This window comes from Cimex lectularius, unplaced genomic scaffold (genome assembly GCF_000648675.2).
Source record: "Cimex lectularius strain Harlan isolate CLEC.00 unplaced genomic scaffold, Clec_2.1 scaffold153, whole genome shotgun sequence".
NCBI lineage: Eukaryota > Metazoa > Arthropoda > Insecta > Hemiptera > Cimicidae > Cimex > Cimex lectularius.
In genome coordinates, this window is record NW_019392833.1 from 1,161,503 (window position 1) to 1,180,239 (window position 18,737).

At 34.8% G+C, this 18,737-nt stretch overlaps 2 protein-coding genes across 2 annotated transcripts in view; one reads left to right on the forward strand and one right to left on the reverse strand.

Moving 5' to 3' along the window:
* Positions 1-17,076, forward strand: part of LOC112127489 (Kv channel-interacting protein 1-like) — a 152,108-nt gene extending 135,032 nt beyond the window's left edge. Inside the window, exon 2 of the mRNA XM_024228565.1 lies at positions 16,966-17,076. Within this exon, the coding sequence (XP_024084333.1) occupies positions 16,966-17,055 (90 nt within the window). The 3' untranslated portion in view covers positions 17,056-17,076. The remainder of the gene's footprint in view (positions 1-16,965) is intronic.
* LOC106670570 lies at positions 962-7,043 on the reverse strand. Its single transcript, XM_014401036.2, has 2 exons — positions 6,530-7,043; positions 962-3,820 (listed from the first exon to the last, which is right to left on the reverse strand). The coding sequence occupies exons 1-2, from the start codon at positions 6,837-6,839 to the stop codon at positions 1,035-1,037; spliced, it is 3,096 nt and encodes a 1,031-aa protein (XP_014256522.1). The 5' UTR covers positions 6,840-7,043; the 3' UTR covers positions 962-1,034.
* Positions 17,077-18,737: the final 1,661 nt, after the last annotated feature.

The window sequence follows — 18,737 nt, forward strand, 5'->3', positions numbered from 1 at the left end:
CCATGGTTTGCAAATAAAGGTTTGTAGGCTTGCTGGAAAATTTATAACAGGAAAAATCTTTAAACAATTCTATTAGGATGACTTCATATTCCAGTTAATTATTAGCTGAGTAGCATTATTGACAGAACCCCAATATTGGTGGATTGTATTGGTAGCTGATATTGATTACCATCTGTTCTCGCTGCATTCTCTCCTAACTCTGAGGTTTCCACTAGGTATTGGAAAAAACAGGAAATGATGTAATAATGAAAATGCATGAAATATAATGACTGGGAAATGTGGCGTGCTTCCGTAATCCAGGTATTTTTGTCTCCACAGCGTGCGTTAAGAGTGAATGCATTTATTGGCGTGAATGTGCAGTGTAAGAGGGCTGGTGGCGCAGTATTGAGTACCCCATCGACCCTCAATTAGATTGGTTTCTGTAATACGTGTAGAGGGTGATGGAGGAATATCGAGTATTCCACAAAACTAATTGAGTGAATGATGAAAGGAAAGAAGAGACAGCATTAAAAGTAAGTAAGAGAATGTGAATGAGTTTAGATCCAGGAAGTGGCCTCGTTGGTGCTGTACTGAACTAACTGTTGACCGCACCGGAGCTGAACAGCACAGCCTCGGTGGATGGACGGATAAGACGCAGGTCTGTCAAACAAAAAAAAAAAAAAAAAAAAATTACGGCGATATTTTTCGGACATTCTTCAAATGGTGGTAAATAATCAAGAACTTCCATATTAACAGATAAATTAGTTCTAAAAAATGAATTTTTAAAGTCCCGGGTTGAATAAATGGAAAAGACAAAATACTTGATGATTATTCGGAGATCGTGAGATGCGGTCTCACCATCTCCGAATAATCATTGACTAACGGCCACTAAACACCACACAAAACACTTGATATTGACTTGTGATCTGCGAGTACATTTTGGCTTATATGTTAATTTGAGACAGATATATAACTGACCGGGTTAGTGTAAAACGAATATTTTTATTACTTACAACAAGTTAGCAATATTATCGTGGTGTTTATAAGCATATATTTTAATTTGAAGTCACTTCTGTTATAGTTTCTCCGGCGGATTGGTTTTCTACTTCCGAAGCGAACTCTTCTTCAGGGACAACAGTCTCTTCGTGATACATATTTTCGTAGAGTTCAGTGTTGTAACCGTAAAACGGTGGTTCCTTGACTTCGACAACAGGAGGGGTGAAGTCTTTTATAAATTGAGCTTCTATTTCTTTCAGGCGCAATAGTTTTTCGTAAGCGGATAAGGTATTCGGAGTCAGTATAAACTCTTTTTCGTTTGCGACCATCTGTTGAAGAACGATGGAAGTTTCAAAGCTGTCGCGACCGTAAGTTTTCGTTCCGACGTCGAGATAGTTTTTGATTATGAAAAAATCCTCCTTGTCTTTTACATCGCTCTTGCCAACAGAGCTCGACATGACAGAGTCGTATATTTGTTGCCAAGTCTTTTCCATTATCACCTTGGGGGACTGTGTGTCGTCTTGTTGTTTCGTTTCGTCTTCTACTGTGGCTGACTGCTTTTTCTCTTCGCTGAGTCCCTGTTGTACAGCCTTAATTTTTTCCGCAACCTTCCTCTCCTGAGGGCGCCAGAACGGTATTTCACAGACTGTGGTGAGTTCTTTCTCATCGCCGAGTGCGATGGTTTCAGATCTGCACAGGTCGTCGACTAGCTCTAGACCTTCTACGTCTTCCAATGATGATAGATCGTCTCCAGATTGTGGCATGCTCTCATCGGGTCGTTTCAACATATTTTCCCACTTCTTGTGTAATTGGAGGAGCGTACGTTTTTGCTTTTGCTTCAATTCTTGTCTTGGATCCTTCCCAGTGGCCAACTGTTTCTCCTTAGAATCTTCTTTCATAGTATCATCCTCGTAATCCCTACATAACCCGACATCGACCTGTTTGACCACTTCTATTTTGGGAGCCTTACCCCATTCGTCTTTATGGGTGCGGGTAAAAACGCCATCAGTCATCTTAAATATGCGTTTTTCCATTTCTAACGTTCCGCGAGGATCCCTAATATATTCCTCTTCCTCTTCGAACTCCTCTTCTTCCTCGAGGTAGCGTTCTCTATAGCTTCTGCGTTTCTTCTTCCTCCTTCCTAATTGGAAGACTCGTTTAGCGTTCTGAAAATCGTCTTGCTCTTGTCTCGTTTTTCCTGTAAATATTAAGTTCTGCTGTTCGAAGGAATCGGCAGACAATCTGAGAGCCAAACTCGGCCTTTCACTCTCCTCTTCAGAGATTGTTTCCACGGGTTCAGTGGGAGGCACAATGCGTTTTTCGAAGTAATCCTGTTGTTTCTTTACGAGGTCAACCTGTGGCACGACGGGCTCTGCGATCGTTTTCGGTCTTCTAGCTTCCTCGCGCTGCCTCCTTCTTGTGTCTTCAACGTATCCTTCTATCACTGGTCCGAAACCGGACGAGAACGTACCAGTGAAGCCGGCTTTCAACATGCAGTCCCTCTGTTCTGCGTAATAGTCCGATATATCAGAGAAGCTGCCCGACAAAACCGTTTCCTGGGACATTGCGTTATCCAAGGTCATGTTGTCTTTTTCTCCCATAAAGCATTTGCTGAGTATCCATTGTTCGGTGTCCATTTCTTCTTCTTCTTCCACCAAAGGTGGCGGGGTCGCTTTTTTCTTCGGAAGGACGTACTTGTAGACGGGTTCCTTCTTTCGGTGTTGTTCGTTATGTTCGAAGCAAATGTCCAAAATATCCTTTACCGTTTCTTTCGGCAGATCGCAGCCTCGGACATCCAGCATTGATAAAGTATTGTTGTTTTCTACCCCCCTTAAAAGACTTTCGCCGGCTTCGTAATCAAAGTAATTTCCGCTCAAATCCAGCACCTCCAGAGTCGTATTAGACTGGATCGCTATGCCGAAATTTACCCCCGATTCGGAACCTAGCCCACAACCGGCCAGATACAGCTTTTTCAGCCGATCCCGATAAAGAATCACGCCCGCTAGCATCGAGCCAGCGACATCGTCGAGTTTATTAAAAGAAAGATCCAACTCTTCTATTTTTATATTTTTATGCATAAGCGCGTACACTAAAAGAGAAATCCCATTTGATGTAATACCGTTTTCGACGAGGGAAACTTTTTTGAGCAATTCTAGATTCTCGAGAATATCGATAATATCAATTATAATCTTGTCTCCGATACGTAAACGGCTCAATTCCAGCTCTTCGAGGCCATCGTGGCATTCGATACTGTCTCGTATGATTTCGAGCATATCGGGAGGAATCAGCGAAGAAGTTATAGTCAATTTCTTTAAATTGTTTATTGCTTCGATCGCCGACGCCAGCCGCAAAGCGTCCATCTTTTTTATGAGCGCGTAGTTCATTACGTTGTAACGATAATAGTTTCTATAGCCGAAGCAAATTTTGAGTTCTTCCAGTCGGTTCAGTGCTCTGAATATTGTCCCTAGATATATGCGATCCGTCGAAATAGGTGGGTCGTCGTATTTCACATGCCTGTTCATGTACGTGTACAGGGTCATTTTCGACATGCCGGTGTTGATCGTGTCCGTCGAGACGTTCGTGTCGGTCGAATCCGAGGTTTCGACGACTGGCGGCCACGGCGGTACGTTCAGCTCTTTTATTTCCAATTTTACGATGAACGGGGCGAAAGCCTCGGCGAGCCTCTTAGCCTCCAGGTAGTCGACCGTGTTGATGTCCGCTTTCTCGATGTACTCGGCGAAATACTTTTCCAGGGCGTATCTCTTCCAGCTGTTGCCGGCATTTTCGATCTGGTGAAAACCCGGCCATGACAATAGGGTCACCCTTCTCCAAAAGAGTCCGTCGCCTATAATGAATAACAAAAATTTTATTTTGTAGAAAAGATTTTTACTGCAAGTTAAAACTAATAATGAGAAGTAAATGTAAACGATCAATTCAAAAAATGTACGATATTAAGCTGAAATACGCAGTCCAAATAACAAACTTTTGCCTAATATTATTTACAGCATGACGAACAAGAAAAAAACTACTCAAATTGATTTTAGAAAGAGTCTGATTTTAAGTCCTTATTTCTATGTCAAGTTTCGATTTGAATGTACCGCCATGCCCCTCCACACACATCTGACAGTGAAAGGAGTAGGGGCTAGGAAAGGGCTATTTTTTTCTTCAGTCAAAAAAACAATTCCCTTTCTGTCCTCCATGGGTTAAGAGCTGTCTATTTGTAATAAAGAAAAATTTGGTGTGCACACAATTCAAGTGAGTAAATTTTATTTTGACGTCAAAACAAAAAATAATAATTGTATTTTAATTAAAAAGGGTTGTAACAAAAAATATATTTTTTATAAAGAAAACTAAAAGAGATAACATTTCATTTTAAAAGTTATGTTGAAATATTAATTGTATTTTGTAATTGGTGGTCAAAAATTAATAATAATAAAAATAATAATTGCCTTTACTTTTACTTTTCTTTATACAACGAGAATTAACGTCGATTTTAAAATTAATGTTTGTAGATTCTGAAATAGGTTTTATTATAGAATAAAAGATTCTTTAAATTAAAAATAATAATTAATGAAAGAAATTGTAATCTTTTTTGAAAAAAAATTGTAATAAAAGATTTAAATTTAATTAATATTTTGGTCTCGTATTTATTTTGGTTTGAATTGAATATTGGAATTTTGTATATAAGAAAAAAGGTGCCTGATCATTAAATTAAATTAATGTAGTCAGGTCCGATCATAAGAAAACCTCTGGGAACTTGTTTTCGGTTCTCCGAATTCAGGGTTGGGCCCAAAACAGAAGAGACACGCTTATATCTATATGTGATCTTTATATTTTTAAATTTTATTTATTTTACTTTATTGATAGCATTAATATTTCTGAAACAGATGACAAGCAATAAACTGATATTTTTGGGCCGCAACCGAATTGGGACGCGGCTAAATAAAAGGTCTCAGAATGCAAGACACGATTCGGATAAGGGAGTATTGGGACGAAGAGAAAAAAACGGAAAAACAAGACTACTTTGATTTCTACAAAATACAAATACTAAACATGGAAAAAAACAAATACAAACTTTTTAAAAATGTTTTACATTAACAGGGACACGAAAACAAAATTAATTACAGAACAGATACATGCAAACTCATCCAACATCATAAAACAAGTAAACTATTAAACCTTAATTTTATATTTCTCTTTCCTTCAAAATCGTCCTTAATAATTAACTTCCTTTCCAATCCATTAAGTAGTCTAAAAATTGCAAAAACTAGAGAAAATTGGCTGTAGGTTGAGATGTGGAGTTGGTGTCTGAGGGGATCGAAGTTAGGATGGTTCAAGTGTTTAGAGCAGCGGCGTATTGAGCCGAAGGTCGTGGGTTCGAATCCCGCTCGTGATATCTTTCATCTCAACAAAGACCTTACATAAAAAAATACATTATAATACTGGAGAAGGCTGAACAACTTAAACTTTCAGGATTCAGCTATTTAACCTAATAAACCCAATTAACAACGGGTGTACGTTAAATACTGCTAAGCCAATGCGTTTGTCATAGGGTTATCAGCGATGACAGATGAACCAAATCCTATCTGCAATCTTACTTGACGGTAAGACCAGTTAATCTTAAGACACCAAGTTTTTCATCTCAACTAGACCTTACATAAAAAGAATAATTCCTTTCCAATATTGAGTCTAATTCAGAAAATCCTCATTCTAGGCTTCTTTTGAGTTAAATAAAACCGCCTATGATCAAAGAAAATTTCCCAGATTTACCAGCGCACTAACAAAAGCGGGTCAAAGAACTGCAACAACAATACAATAATAATAACAATTGCAACGGCAACAATACAATAATAGTAGAGCGAGGCGACGCTCGCCGTGCACATGTCTGCGGAAACGATGTCGTCGAACGCCTCCAGCGACTCGCTAGAGTCCATCGGCCCGAAGGCGAGTTCCATCCCGGATTCTGCTCAAAACAAGTCAATTTGTAAATTGGGACGGTGAGAAACTCGGCTCATTACATTTCATTCATTCATGACGAAGTGCAATTTTCACCGCACCTAATTTCCATTTATCTGAGACCTTTACCAGCTAAGTAATGTATTGTTTATATTAAAAATGTTTATATTGCAATAAAATTTCCAATGTCTCAATCGTGTCTCCATTCACTAGTATTAACGTCCCAATCGTGTTTACTTTTCGTCCCAGTCGTCATGTAAAACCAGTCATTTGTCACAATCGTTCTGAAACGTATTTTTGAAGACTATAAAACAGAAAGAAATCATATTTGGAAAAAAAAATTGCCAAAAAACTTTTGGATAATATTATTTATAGTATGACGAACCAAGAAAACAAACTACTCAAATCGATTTTAGAAATAGTCTGATTTTAAATCCTTACTACTAAATGTGATCTTTATTTTTAAATTTTAATTATTTTACTTTATTCATAGCATTAATATTTCTGAAACAGATGACAAGTAATAACAACTGATATTTTTGAAGATTATAAAACAAAAATAAACCATTTTTGGAAAAAAATGTTGGTTTCAACTTACGGACAACTAATGCGGCATAGCCCAAGTCGACGTCTATCGGCAGGATCTGCGTGAAGTACTCCCATTGCCGGTTTGGGATGTGGGGCACCTTCTCGTACAAGATGTGGAAGAAATCTGCTATGACGTGAAGACAGTGCTTGGCGAGGCTGCGGACTTCGCCGATCTTCACTTCCTTCGGCTTCGGTTCAGGCAGCTCTTCTGGGTACATGTCGAGCGAGGCGACGCTCGCCGTGTACATGTCTGTGGAAACGATGTCGTAGAACGCCTCCAGCGACTCGCTGGAGTCCATCGGCCCGAAGGCGAGTTCCATCCCGGTTTCGGCTCAAAACAAGTCAATTTGTAAATTGGAACGGTGAGAAACTCGGCTCATAAGACGCCCATCGACACTAGTTGTCCACAAAAAATTTCATTGAAAACTTCTAAATTCTAGATATGAGTAAATTTCTGAGAATTAAATAATCTATTAACAAAAAACCGGTGTTCTATTTTTTAAACTACTTATTATTAATGTACATTTGTTGTAATGTAAATATTTGGTACACATGTGAAAATCAATGTGGTCGATACATTTGTTTTACGTATTCGTAAAATAAAATATTGAGATTATCAATTTTAAAATATCGTTTCATCTATAAGTAAACTTGCATCAAAATCACAACATATTTGATTGAAATTTTACATTCAACCTAAACTTTTGGCGTTATATTTATATTTTTGCTTGAATATGGTGTAATGCTTCGTGATGGTATTCCTTTTGACAAATATTTAGCAGGATTTTTGATGAAACGTGTACATAGATGTAGATGTATCATTCAGGGTGTGCAATATACTGCGCCCTTTAAGAGCTATTATATCCCTCGTTCTGTGCTTACAGCAAACCGGTGAGTCTTAGGTAATCAAGGAACTTGATTAGTAAGCCCGGTTTCAGTGATCGACTTTCTTCTACGGTTTCGTTGTACGTCCCAAAACACGTCCTTCAGTGGGCAAATGTGGCGCCATAGTTTGTTAGTAGGTGAGTTGAAATTAAGTTGAAATCAACGCGAGGAAGGGTTGAGACCTTCCAACTAAATCCTATAATACAGCAATTAAGGAGGTGTTCCAGGGTGTTTTCTTCGTTTTTAAAATTATACGAAAATGATTACAACGCCGGTATGCGCCTAGAAACCAGAGCATACGATTTTTTCAGTCTTTTTCTTTTAGAATGAGACTTCATTGATAACGTCGGAATTATTAACCAAAAATGCCAGGTGTGGATTTCTCTCCGAAAAATATCTCGTAATCAACTCTTTCGGTTCTGCTTAACGTCCAACCTGATTAAATGATAAAAATAGGGAGAAAAAACCCGGTCATAGCAAACCTTCATTCCGAAACGGTGAATATAGGAAAAAATAGATTTCCGTTTAAAATACTCCTGTTCCAACACCTTACGAAATCTTAAATTTTCATTCTTACCTTTTATCTTTTTCAACTATGAGTTCATATGAACCCTCGGGGTGCCGATGTTTTTGAAAAAAAGCCTATTTGTAAATATGTCAGGTTTGAATGGACGGCCGCTGGATTCGAACGCGGGTCCTTTACCTTACAATGATGAGCACCGTGTGAACGCTTAACCGTTGTTGCCCCCCCCCCACCAATTTTATAAATGACCTTTGCAAGCCGCAAACTACAGCTGAATTAGCTCTTTTTGTTGATGATAGTGCCTTTATAAGAGCGTTCAGTAGGGATGCTTTAGTTTTAATTACTACTTATTTAAAGTCTTGGTTAAGATGTAAAAGCTAGTGTCACAACGGGTTCGAACCCACGATCTTCAGCACAATACGCCACTGCTATAACTCAATAACCACTTAAGCTCGTGACATCGATCCACGCGGACATCACTCCTCATCACAACTTTCAATTTTTCGAATTTTCTCTCTTTTCGACATATTTTCAAATATCGTATAATCAAGATTCCATTCTCGGCGACTTATGGACTGGTTATTAGAAAAGTACTTCCGTCATTATTATATTAATACATATATATTTTACTTGGTCCTACTTAACCAACGTTATGTTAATTAATTTACAATTTTTATGCAAAGTGTGGTTAAGATGAAAATTTGAAATNATTGATAGTATTAATTATTTAAATTAATTATACTTTTTATCTAAGGTTTTGGATGACATGAAAAAGCTAGTGTCATGCGCGGGATTCGAACCCACGACTTTGTAGCGACTTCATTTAATTGCTATAATTAATACGATCAATTATGACTACTAAATACACATATAGATTAATTTAAGGACTATGTTGAAAATAAATGTTCAAAACCATGGATCATCTTAAGGAGCCTTTTCGTAGTCTTTAACAAGCGTCCATGTATGGACATTACAAATAAAAAATTATTTATGAACTATACATACGTCCATTAATAACTTATGGTCATCCCATTGGGGGAAATATGTCTCTGCCGATAGAGTGCATGTAACGCTAAACATACGTAGCATAATGACCCACATCTATATAGAAATTTTAAATTTTGATAATTCATCCATAAATAGCCAATTTGTACATTACAAAATTGATTTATTTGTTATAGGGAAGGCTTGAACTACCGTAAATACAAACATAAAACCCTTAAGCAATTATTGTTTGAAAAAATAATGAATATGTGTTCAAAGGAAATGTGTGTCAGCCAATTCATTTTGTTTAACCAATTACCGTGATGAATTATGTTTAAGTTCTTGTCTGTTATTTGATTTGATGTGAATGGAATGTACTTGAATTCACTAGTTAGTCTAGGTAATTGGTCAAGCGGACCACGAAAACTTGTGAATTTATTGAGTTTAAATGAAGTATACCTTCATTAAAGCTCTCCGTGGCCATTTCATTTGTCGCCGAGAATCAAATAGATTACACGACATTTGAAAAATGGCAAAAAGGAGGGAAAATTCAAAAGGTGGGGTTGAGATGGGAAGTTGGTGTCCGAGTGGATCGAGGTCACGATAGCTCAAGTGGTAAAGTAGCGGCGTATCTAGCCGAAGATCGTGGGCTCGAATCCCGCTCGTGACACTGACTTTTTTATCTCAACTAAAAACCTTAATTAGTTAAATAACAAATAAGCACATAGCATCCAAACCGTACATAAAGGAGTGGATTCACACCGTTTTCACGTAAATGACATCTAGTGTAGCGAAGATAAGATATATAGCCGAAGATCGTGGGTTCGAATCCCGCTCGTGATACTGACTTGTTTATCTCAACAAAAAACTTTAATTAATTGTAATATATTAATGGTCAAGTGTACCACGAAATTAGTGAATTTGAAGCTATGAATAAAGTAAAATAAATAAAATTTAAAAATAAAGATCACATTTAGTAGTAAGGTCTTAAAATCAGATTATTTCTAAAATCGATTTGAGTAGTTTTTCTTGGGCTCGAATCCCGCTCATGACACTGACTTTTTTATCTCAACTAAAACTCTTAATTAATTGAGAGATATATATTTAATGCTTATTTTAAGGTACAATGCGTCTTATACTTAATGCAGACTAGGAAAAAGGTACAATACTGCCATGGAATCTATTGGATACAACTATGTAAACAAATATTGTAGATCAAAATTATGTACAATAAAATTTATACATACGTACTATACATGCAGTGTCAACAGTTTTTCTGACAAATCTAAGTTTATTTCCAGGTTTCGAAGCAAGTAAATATACTTTTAAGTAAAAATATTTCTAAAATATTATTCTATGTTTTTGTAAGTATTACGCAGAGTATTTTTAATATTTAAAAATATAGGGGTATAAACGTCCTTTCATTTTTATGATTGTATGCCAAATGAGGCCAAAATTCATATATCAAAGCTTTCAATTTGAATTCTTACGCTCCATATGCGCTGAGTGTAGCTCTAAAAGGAATATCCCGAGGTATGGAAAATAAATTAAACAAGGGAACGATTTTTATTGTTACAAAAAAGAAACACTATTAACATAAAAGTTTAATCAAAATTGAACAGGCACGATTTTATCAACAACAATTGCTTTGACTTTTTTCATTGGCCAAACTTGGATCGAAATGAAATTTTCCATTAAAATTAATTAGTTAATTTCGAAAGACTTTGGCGAAAGAAACGTTTTTCATTCATTAAAGACAGCCAAAGTCAAGCCCGGCAGAGAAAGTACCTTCAAGAGACGTTTTTGTTTTTAATTATGTTTTATTATCGTCTCCGAACAAGCCCTATCGACTTCTGTCAACACTTGGGCTTACAAAGTTGGGCCAAATTTCTCCTTTATACAATATCGTTTCGTGGCGAATTCAATTTAAGTAAGTCCTCCTATTGTTTCTTTAATATTCCAATCAAGAAAAACGTACCAAATGATTATTGCCTGAACTTAAAGCTTCTTTTACTAACTTTTCGTTAACAAAAATGTGAAGAATAAAATAAATAAAACAAATAATAAGAAATTATATATTTGATAGATATCAAGAAAAGAATTTGATTTATTTATACAATATAATTTTAATTAAATTGTACCTGTTTTCGTTCATTGACTTTGAACAAAACATAAATCAAATTTGTGTTGATTAGTGACCGTTAATCGATGATTATTCAGAAATCGTGAAATGCGGTCTGGTGTGATGTAGGTTTCAGAAAAACATTCTTTATCGTGCCAACGTTTCGATCTTTATTGAGATCATCTTATATCACACGTAGGTTTCAAAAAAACATTTTTTTCATATCCTACATGTATTTGTACAATTTAAACAATGTTTATAAATCCCAGGATCTGAAGATGATCTCAATAATGATCGAAACGTTGGCACGATAAAGAATGTTTTTCTGAAACCTACATCACACCAGACCGCATCTCACGATTTCTGAATAATCATCGATTAACGGTCACTAAACACTACAAATTTGATTTATATTTTGTTCAAAGTCAATGAAAAAAAAACAGGTACAATTTAATTAAAATTATATCATAATCAATAGAAAATTAATTGTTAAATGTTTAAAATTTTTTAGTTATGATGATAATAATCGTGCAATAATTGTAATTTCACATATTAGTTTAAATTAATTAAATAAAAATTAGAACAATTAATTATCTGTCTCACCACCCTTGCTCTCTTTTTATTTCTTTCTATCTCACCCTCCTCACTCTCTTGAAATGAAATGAAAAGTAAACGAAAAATGGTGTAAGAATAAAAACGGAATAAAAACAAAGTGAAACGCAAGTATGAAATACTAAAGACATCATACGAGTTAACAACTTTGAATGTGACCAGATCTTTAATACATTTTTAATGGTTCTAAAATAACTTTTGAAGTTTGACAGAAAGAACAAACATTCATCATTTTTACAATAAAATATTTTATCAAATAAATTAAATTATTTATTAAAATATATATTGTAAAGTGTGTTTGTTTACATTAGAAATGCTTAGATTTTTTTATATATCGCCTCAGAGAGAATTTGCTGACGATGAAACAAGCGAAAGACATGAAAAGTTCTAAAATAAACGGTACAGCATGGTTAGTTAGTTCGTCATAGCTTCTTTCCACAAATTGAATAATAAAAATTACCATTTAAGACATACTTACGTAATTTATTTCTGACGTTTTAAATTTTTTTATAAAACTTCAACAATCACGCCATTATTTGGTACTTTACTCTTGAACAATTGATTTGTCCTAATGTCAAAATAATAGTTTTGTTTTTACTCGAACTCTCGGATTTTCTGATGAATAATTTATTCGGAAAACAAATCAGTTATGAAAATGGTAAGCTTTGATTCATCTTTGAAAAGGCCGCTGTTGCCAGGGTGTCCCATCTGCATCCTTTTTCGCATTTAGCCGATTATATTTGAATTTAAGAGTTTAGAATAGACAAACAATACAACAGGCAGAAAACTTAACATTTAACAAATTTTTCGAGATGGTGTGCCATCAGTGCAATTGCCATATGGCATCCATTTCCTATTTATGCACTTATCACTGCTCATTTATAACACGTCATAATTTAATTAATAAATTAATAAAAATCCAATTAAGCAATTGGAGATCTAGTGATTTTTTGCTCCATCCCTATTGACCGATTCTCACAGTCTACAACAATTCGAAAGTAATATGGTCATCTAACTTTATATTATGCAGAGTGATTAGCTACCCGTAGGACAAAGTTTGTCAAGCGTTTCTTCACCTCAAATTAAACAAAAAAGTTCGTTTGAACCTCCGATTCTCAAAAAAAAATTTAACTTAAAATAAAAATTAAAAAAAACAATAAACAGTGAATAACCAAATTAACTTAAAATTTTATTTTTTTGCTTTTCCATAAGTTAAAGTGGGGTTTTACAACTTCCGTAATATTGTTCTTTCTGTTTCTTTCGTCTGTGTTTATTACATGTTACCAAATTTTTCTGTTTTGGTTATTCGCCATGTTTTTATTTATTTATTTAAATGTATGGTATATACATTATATATGTATATAAAATAATACATATTTACAATGTAACATTTCTGTGGTTGCAGTAATAAAAAAAAACTTTTTCCACGTACACAGTTATACTTACAACAATAAAATAAAAATATATATAAATATTAGTGAAAATTTTTACAAAAAACCCTAACTGTCACTATGTTTCTTGTCTCTTTTTTATGTGTTTTGTTTCATTTGTTCTTCATTTTGTGCTCGTTTATTAAGTTAAAGTTGGGAAATAAATTTTGCCCAGGACAAAAAGTTGAATTTCTACATTAACCACTCTACCCCTTTTACATACCGACACCGATTTTTTCCCCATTTAGAAGAAAATTTCTGCATTTTGCTTCGATGTAATTAGCCGTTGTTCTACAACGTGCTGGTCAATATGACCCAAATTTTCAAAAACGCGCGTGTGTAGTGATTGGAAGAGGTTGAGGCTTTGACTAGCTTTCCTTCTAGTCTTCTTGTAGACGTGGACGCCACTGGAACCGTTTTCAAAGGTAAGTGACCTCGTAATATTGGAATAAAGTAAGGAAAATCATGGTATGGGTCAATATGACCCCATGTTCTTTTAGTTTTAGTTCAAATTTAATTTCGTTTCTATAAATTTAATTAGTTTTCTCGATGATTTTCTTTGTAATCTTTCTGGATTGTTTCAGCCATGGCAAATAGTTCACATTTTGTAACTGACGAAGAAATTCGACGTAGGATATAGGATATAGGAATATCAGTGATATTGAAAACGAGGAATATTTTTCGGATGAAGTAACTTACAGTGAAGATGAAAATGATTTGTTGCCAAACGACAATGATAAATCTGACGCTTTCGACGTTCTTCCTGAAGACGATGCGCTCTCAGAGGACCGCTTTAGCCTAGAAAATTTTTCAAATTTCGGTTCCGAAGATAGAGAAAAAAGCAGAAACTTTGTGTTGGGCAAAGGTGACGAAACTATCTGGACTGGTACCGATCTTTTACCGTCCAGAAACGTCAGATTACCTTCAAGGAATATGATTACCCATTGCCTGCTGCCAAAGGAAATGCTCGGAACCTTGTAGATCAGGAACCATTGTATTCCATATTCATCAACCAAGCCAAGATTGATGTCATTGTAAAATATATCAATGAAGAGATTGATAAATAAAAACTCAATCAAAATAAAAAGTCAACAGTCCTGACCAGCGCTATATTGGACCCACAGATGGTCTTGAACTGAACGCTTTGCTAGGCCTTTTAGTTTTCAGCGGTTATATGATGGATTTGAACCTGAATGTCTCAGACACATTTTGTCGTCTATTTAGACCATTGATTTTTCGAGCAGTGATGTCCAAAAACCGATTTATCTACCTTCTTTGCTTTCCGTTCTTCGGAGTATTTGTCATTTTTGTTCCTTGTGATACTGTGTTCAATTTTTGTGAAGTTACCTTTTTCATTTTCATTTTATAAGAATTCAATGTGCACTTTACGAAGACGTGTGACTGTAATTTTGTAGATATATCAAAAGCTCGGAGTTACACTTTCACAAAGAAAGATTTCCCAAAATCTTCGAGGTTTTCTTTGCTAGACTTTACTTTATTGTGATTAAAATATGTTTTATACCACTTATTTTGAAAAAATGTGGTTTTCTATCCGAAATGGTTAATAAAAGTAAGAACTTTAAAAAAAAAGTTATTAATATTTCCCAAAAATGTTGAAAAATATGACTCATTGCAATTAAAAACAAAGTTGGGTCAAAATGACCCGACATTGTAGTATATGTCCGGGCGTTTCACGTTGTTGACCGAAGGTTAAATAAAAAGGTAACAACAGTAAAGTTAAGTAAAAACAATAATAAGGTAGCAAAATTATTTTTTTCACATATTCTAAATGTAGCAGTTTTTGAAAGATTAATGTTTTTTCTTATCAAAAATTAAATTAAAGTTTCTACAATGGTGTCGAAATTTAACGCTCTTTTCAAAGCCTTAAAAAAAAGTTGAATATTAGTGAAACGGTTAAAAGTCGGACGATGGTTCATACGAACTTTTTTGTTGCATTTGAGGTATAGAGGCATATGACGAAATTTGTCGTACGAGTAACGAATCAACCTGTATAATGTTCACATTCTTGAAAATACTTTTTATGAATTTGTTAGACCTATTTTTAAGAAAAACAATTGAATCATAGGTATGTACATTAACCCTACCCTAACTTTAACCAACTCTATTGTTAACTTACAATTAATTAAGGTTTTCAGTTGAGATAAAAAAGTCAATGGCACGAGCGGGATTCGAACCCACGATCTTCGGCTAAATACGCCGCTTGAGCTATCGTGACCTCCCATCTTAACCACACCTTTTAACTTACTTTTAACCTTACCAACCTTACTTTTGAATTTTTGAGATGGGAGGTTGGTGTCCGAGTGGATCGAGGTCACGATAGCTCAAATGGTAGAGCAGCGGCGTATCAAGCCAAGGGTTCGAATCCCGGTCGTGCCATTGACTTTTTTATCTCGACTAAAAACCTTAATTAATTGTAAGATATTAATTGGTCAAGCGGACCACGAAACTAGTGAATCTATTGATAACCTTCACTCTATGTAACCTAACCTAACCCGCCCCTAATTTTACCCTTATGTCCACTCAATGAAAACGCGAAATTGATTACGTGAAAATGGTCACGCAAAAAATTTGTTGAAAATGTTGAAATAAGATGAGGACCACAATTACAACTTGAGAAGTTAATTAGTTCAAGACAGAGGAGAGTATATACACGACTGGCAACAAAAAAACTAAACATTACAAAATAAACCTAACTATTTGCATCATAATGTCTCTCCGCAATGAAAAATACAAAGGCAAATTTTTTATTGTAAAGGTTTTTAAATAAAATTTGTACGATTTACAAGCTGTCGTTCACGCGATTTTCTAAAAGGTATCGGGTTGTCCGGAAAATAATGCAGGATTTTAAGTTTTCATTAAAAAAAATCTATATAAAATATTCTGTTTACGTTTACAGGATTACTCATTTGTATGAATGTCANTTTGATTAAAGAACATTGCTTTAAAGTAACTAGTTTCTTTTTTTTTGTTTAATACCAAAATCCTGCATTATTTTCCGGACAACCCAATACTTTTGCTTACTGAAAAAAGAAATTCCACCACATGAGGCATTTTTCATAAGATGAAGTTGTTTGTAGCAACTGCAGGCCATATAATATGAAAAGGGATACTTACGGGATGGCAAAAGTTTAAGCTTAAAACACTAGCTTGTTGTTTGCCGAAAAGGAAGTTCTGATGATCAAAAAACGGATTAAAAATTAAGGGGAAAAATTACATCTCTGGGAGTGTTGTTTGGTCGGAAAATGGAAATTTCAGAGTGGTCCAAGGCGTGAGTTAATGATTTTGACGTCATTAGTTCAAAGTTGTAAAGACGAGCCCGGCCCAAGTATAAAAGCAATTAAGGCTTAGGCTTCCTCATTAATAAGACTCAGGCGATATCAACTACATACCCTTCTTGCACCCTTCAAGTTCAATAACTTTCCCCCAATTGGGTATCGCCTTTCCCTAGAGCAACAAGAAGGAGGTACGTGAAAAATGATCCTTCAGCTTGTCAGAACCGATCAAACTTAAAATCTTAGACAACCTAGGTTGATTGTATTTTTAAATAAAATCGTCGACTAGAAGGCGTACACATTGGAATGTCAAAACACTACGAAATGTGTGGTGTTTAGTGACCGTTAGCCAATGATTATTTGAAGATCGTGAGGTGCGATCTGGTGTGACGTAGGCTTTGTAGACAGTAAATTATCTGAAACCGGGCGTCAAGAGAAAAACAGTTTTATTTCACCTTTTTCCAAACCACAGTGGAGAGACCCCGAAGAAGAATTTCAAGAAATTTTTTCACATCAATTCATGCCATCACTTCAAAACCAACAATTTCAAGTACATATCGGAAAAAGATTTTGATGTTTTATTCATTTTATTTTCAGGAGTGCCCTGAAGGAGTCGTACAAGAAGATGCCTTTCGAGACATATATTCGAAATTCTTCCCCCACGGAAGTGAGTACAAGAAAAATTAATAAACTTGAACAAAGAAAACGATAGGGTATATTTACATTTTTGTATGAACACTTATAATAATTTAAAAAACTTTTAATAGTTTTAATTTTCAGATGGTATATTTTAATATGAAAATGAAAAATTTATGTTTCTTATATTATTCATTTATACCTTGGGTTTTATATTAGTTTATCTTTAGCAGAATTAGTTTTTACGAGGTAAAAATTACATAAAATATATTCAAAAATCTACAGTTTCATAATATTTAATTCTATAATTGAAAAGGAACTTAAGCTTGTTAGTTGGACCATCCTTTTTTTCTTATTGAGTTGATATAATCATTCTAATATAACCACCTGTTATTCTTCTTCAGTTCTTTTATATATTTCCTTATTTGTATACACAATAACATAAATGGTTTTTCGAATATTGCGGTTTATTACAATTTGATTTCTTCCCTTTCGTTAGCAATGTTTATTTAACGCCGTTAACTCAAGACAAAAACATAAAAGCAATTTTTTTAGTATATTTTTTAAAATTAGTTTTCACAGACCACTCCCTAATTTTACAATAATACACATTAATAAATAAACAGGTACACCATAGATACAATAAGATTTACACTTCACTTATCACTATTATTATTTCACTTCACGAGCTCAATTGGCGATGTCCTTTTCAATCTTTTTATGCTACGGTTGTGTAGCCTCCAATTTATTTTGTACGTGTAGGTGATAGGCCCCCTGTATATCACTATTCCTTATGTGCTTGGTGAATTGACCACGTAACGTAGAATTATATTTTCGAGTTGCCCCTCAAAAATTTCTGATCCTTCCTAGGCGACAACTTTTGGTTGCAGTTGATGCTCTTTCTTTGCTTTTTTTTTTTTTTTAGTAATAACGTGTGTGGTGTTTGGTGTCCGTTAGTTAATGAGTATTTGTAGATCGTGAGATGCGGTCTGGTGTGACGTAGGTTTTAGAAAACATTTTCTTTATAGTGCCAACGTTTCGATCTTTATTGAGATCATCTTCAGGGCCTGGGATTTATAAACATTGTTTAAATTTTACAAGTACATGTAGGATGTGAAAAAAACGAATTTTTACAACGGTAGAAAATTTAGATTCAATCAATGTATTTGTACTCACTCAAAGAGTTTGTTTTCAGTATATACGTGTCATTTTTGTGTGTCGTGTTGAGAGTACCAGTGAGATATCGATGTTTTACGTTTATATACGTTGGATTTTGAAGCTTCTTTGAGGTGAAAGGAGCCGACAATGGGAAAAAATGGGTAATGGTTCGGCCTGATTATCCTTTAGGATTATATAGACGGGGAAAGGAAAGCAAAATTGTTGAAGAATTAGACTATATAGAAATGTTTGAGGTGTGGAATGTGATGATTGTTTTATATGTAGTTATTATATGTTGTGTGTGATGTGATGATGATATATGTATGTTATTGATATTGAATTTGATTAATGATACTGTCTTAGCTGCTGTTTACATGTGTCTGTTCTGTAATTGATGCTGTGTTTATCCCTGTTGATGTAAACCATTTCTAAAAAGTTACGTTTAAGTTTGTTTTGTTCTGTGTGTAACATTTTTGGATTGTTGACGTCGAAATTGTAGTTGGTGTTCAAAATGGGGTAGCCAGTGCTGTAGGATTTTGTTTGTTTTTTGCAATCATAGATATGTTGCTTTACTC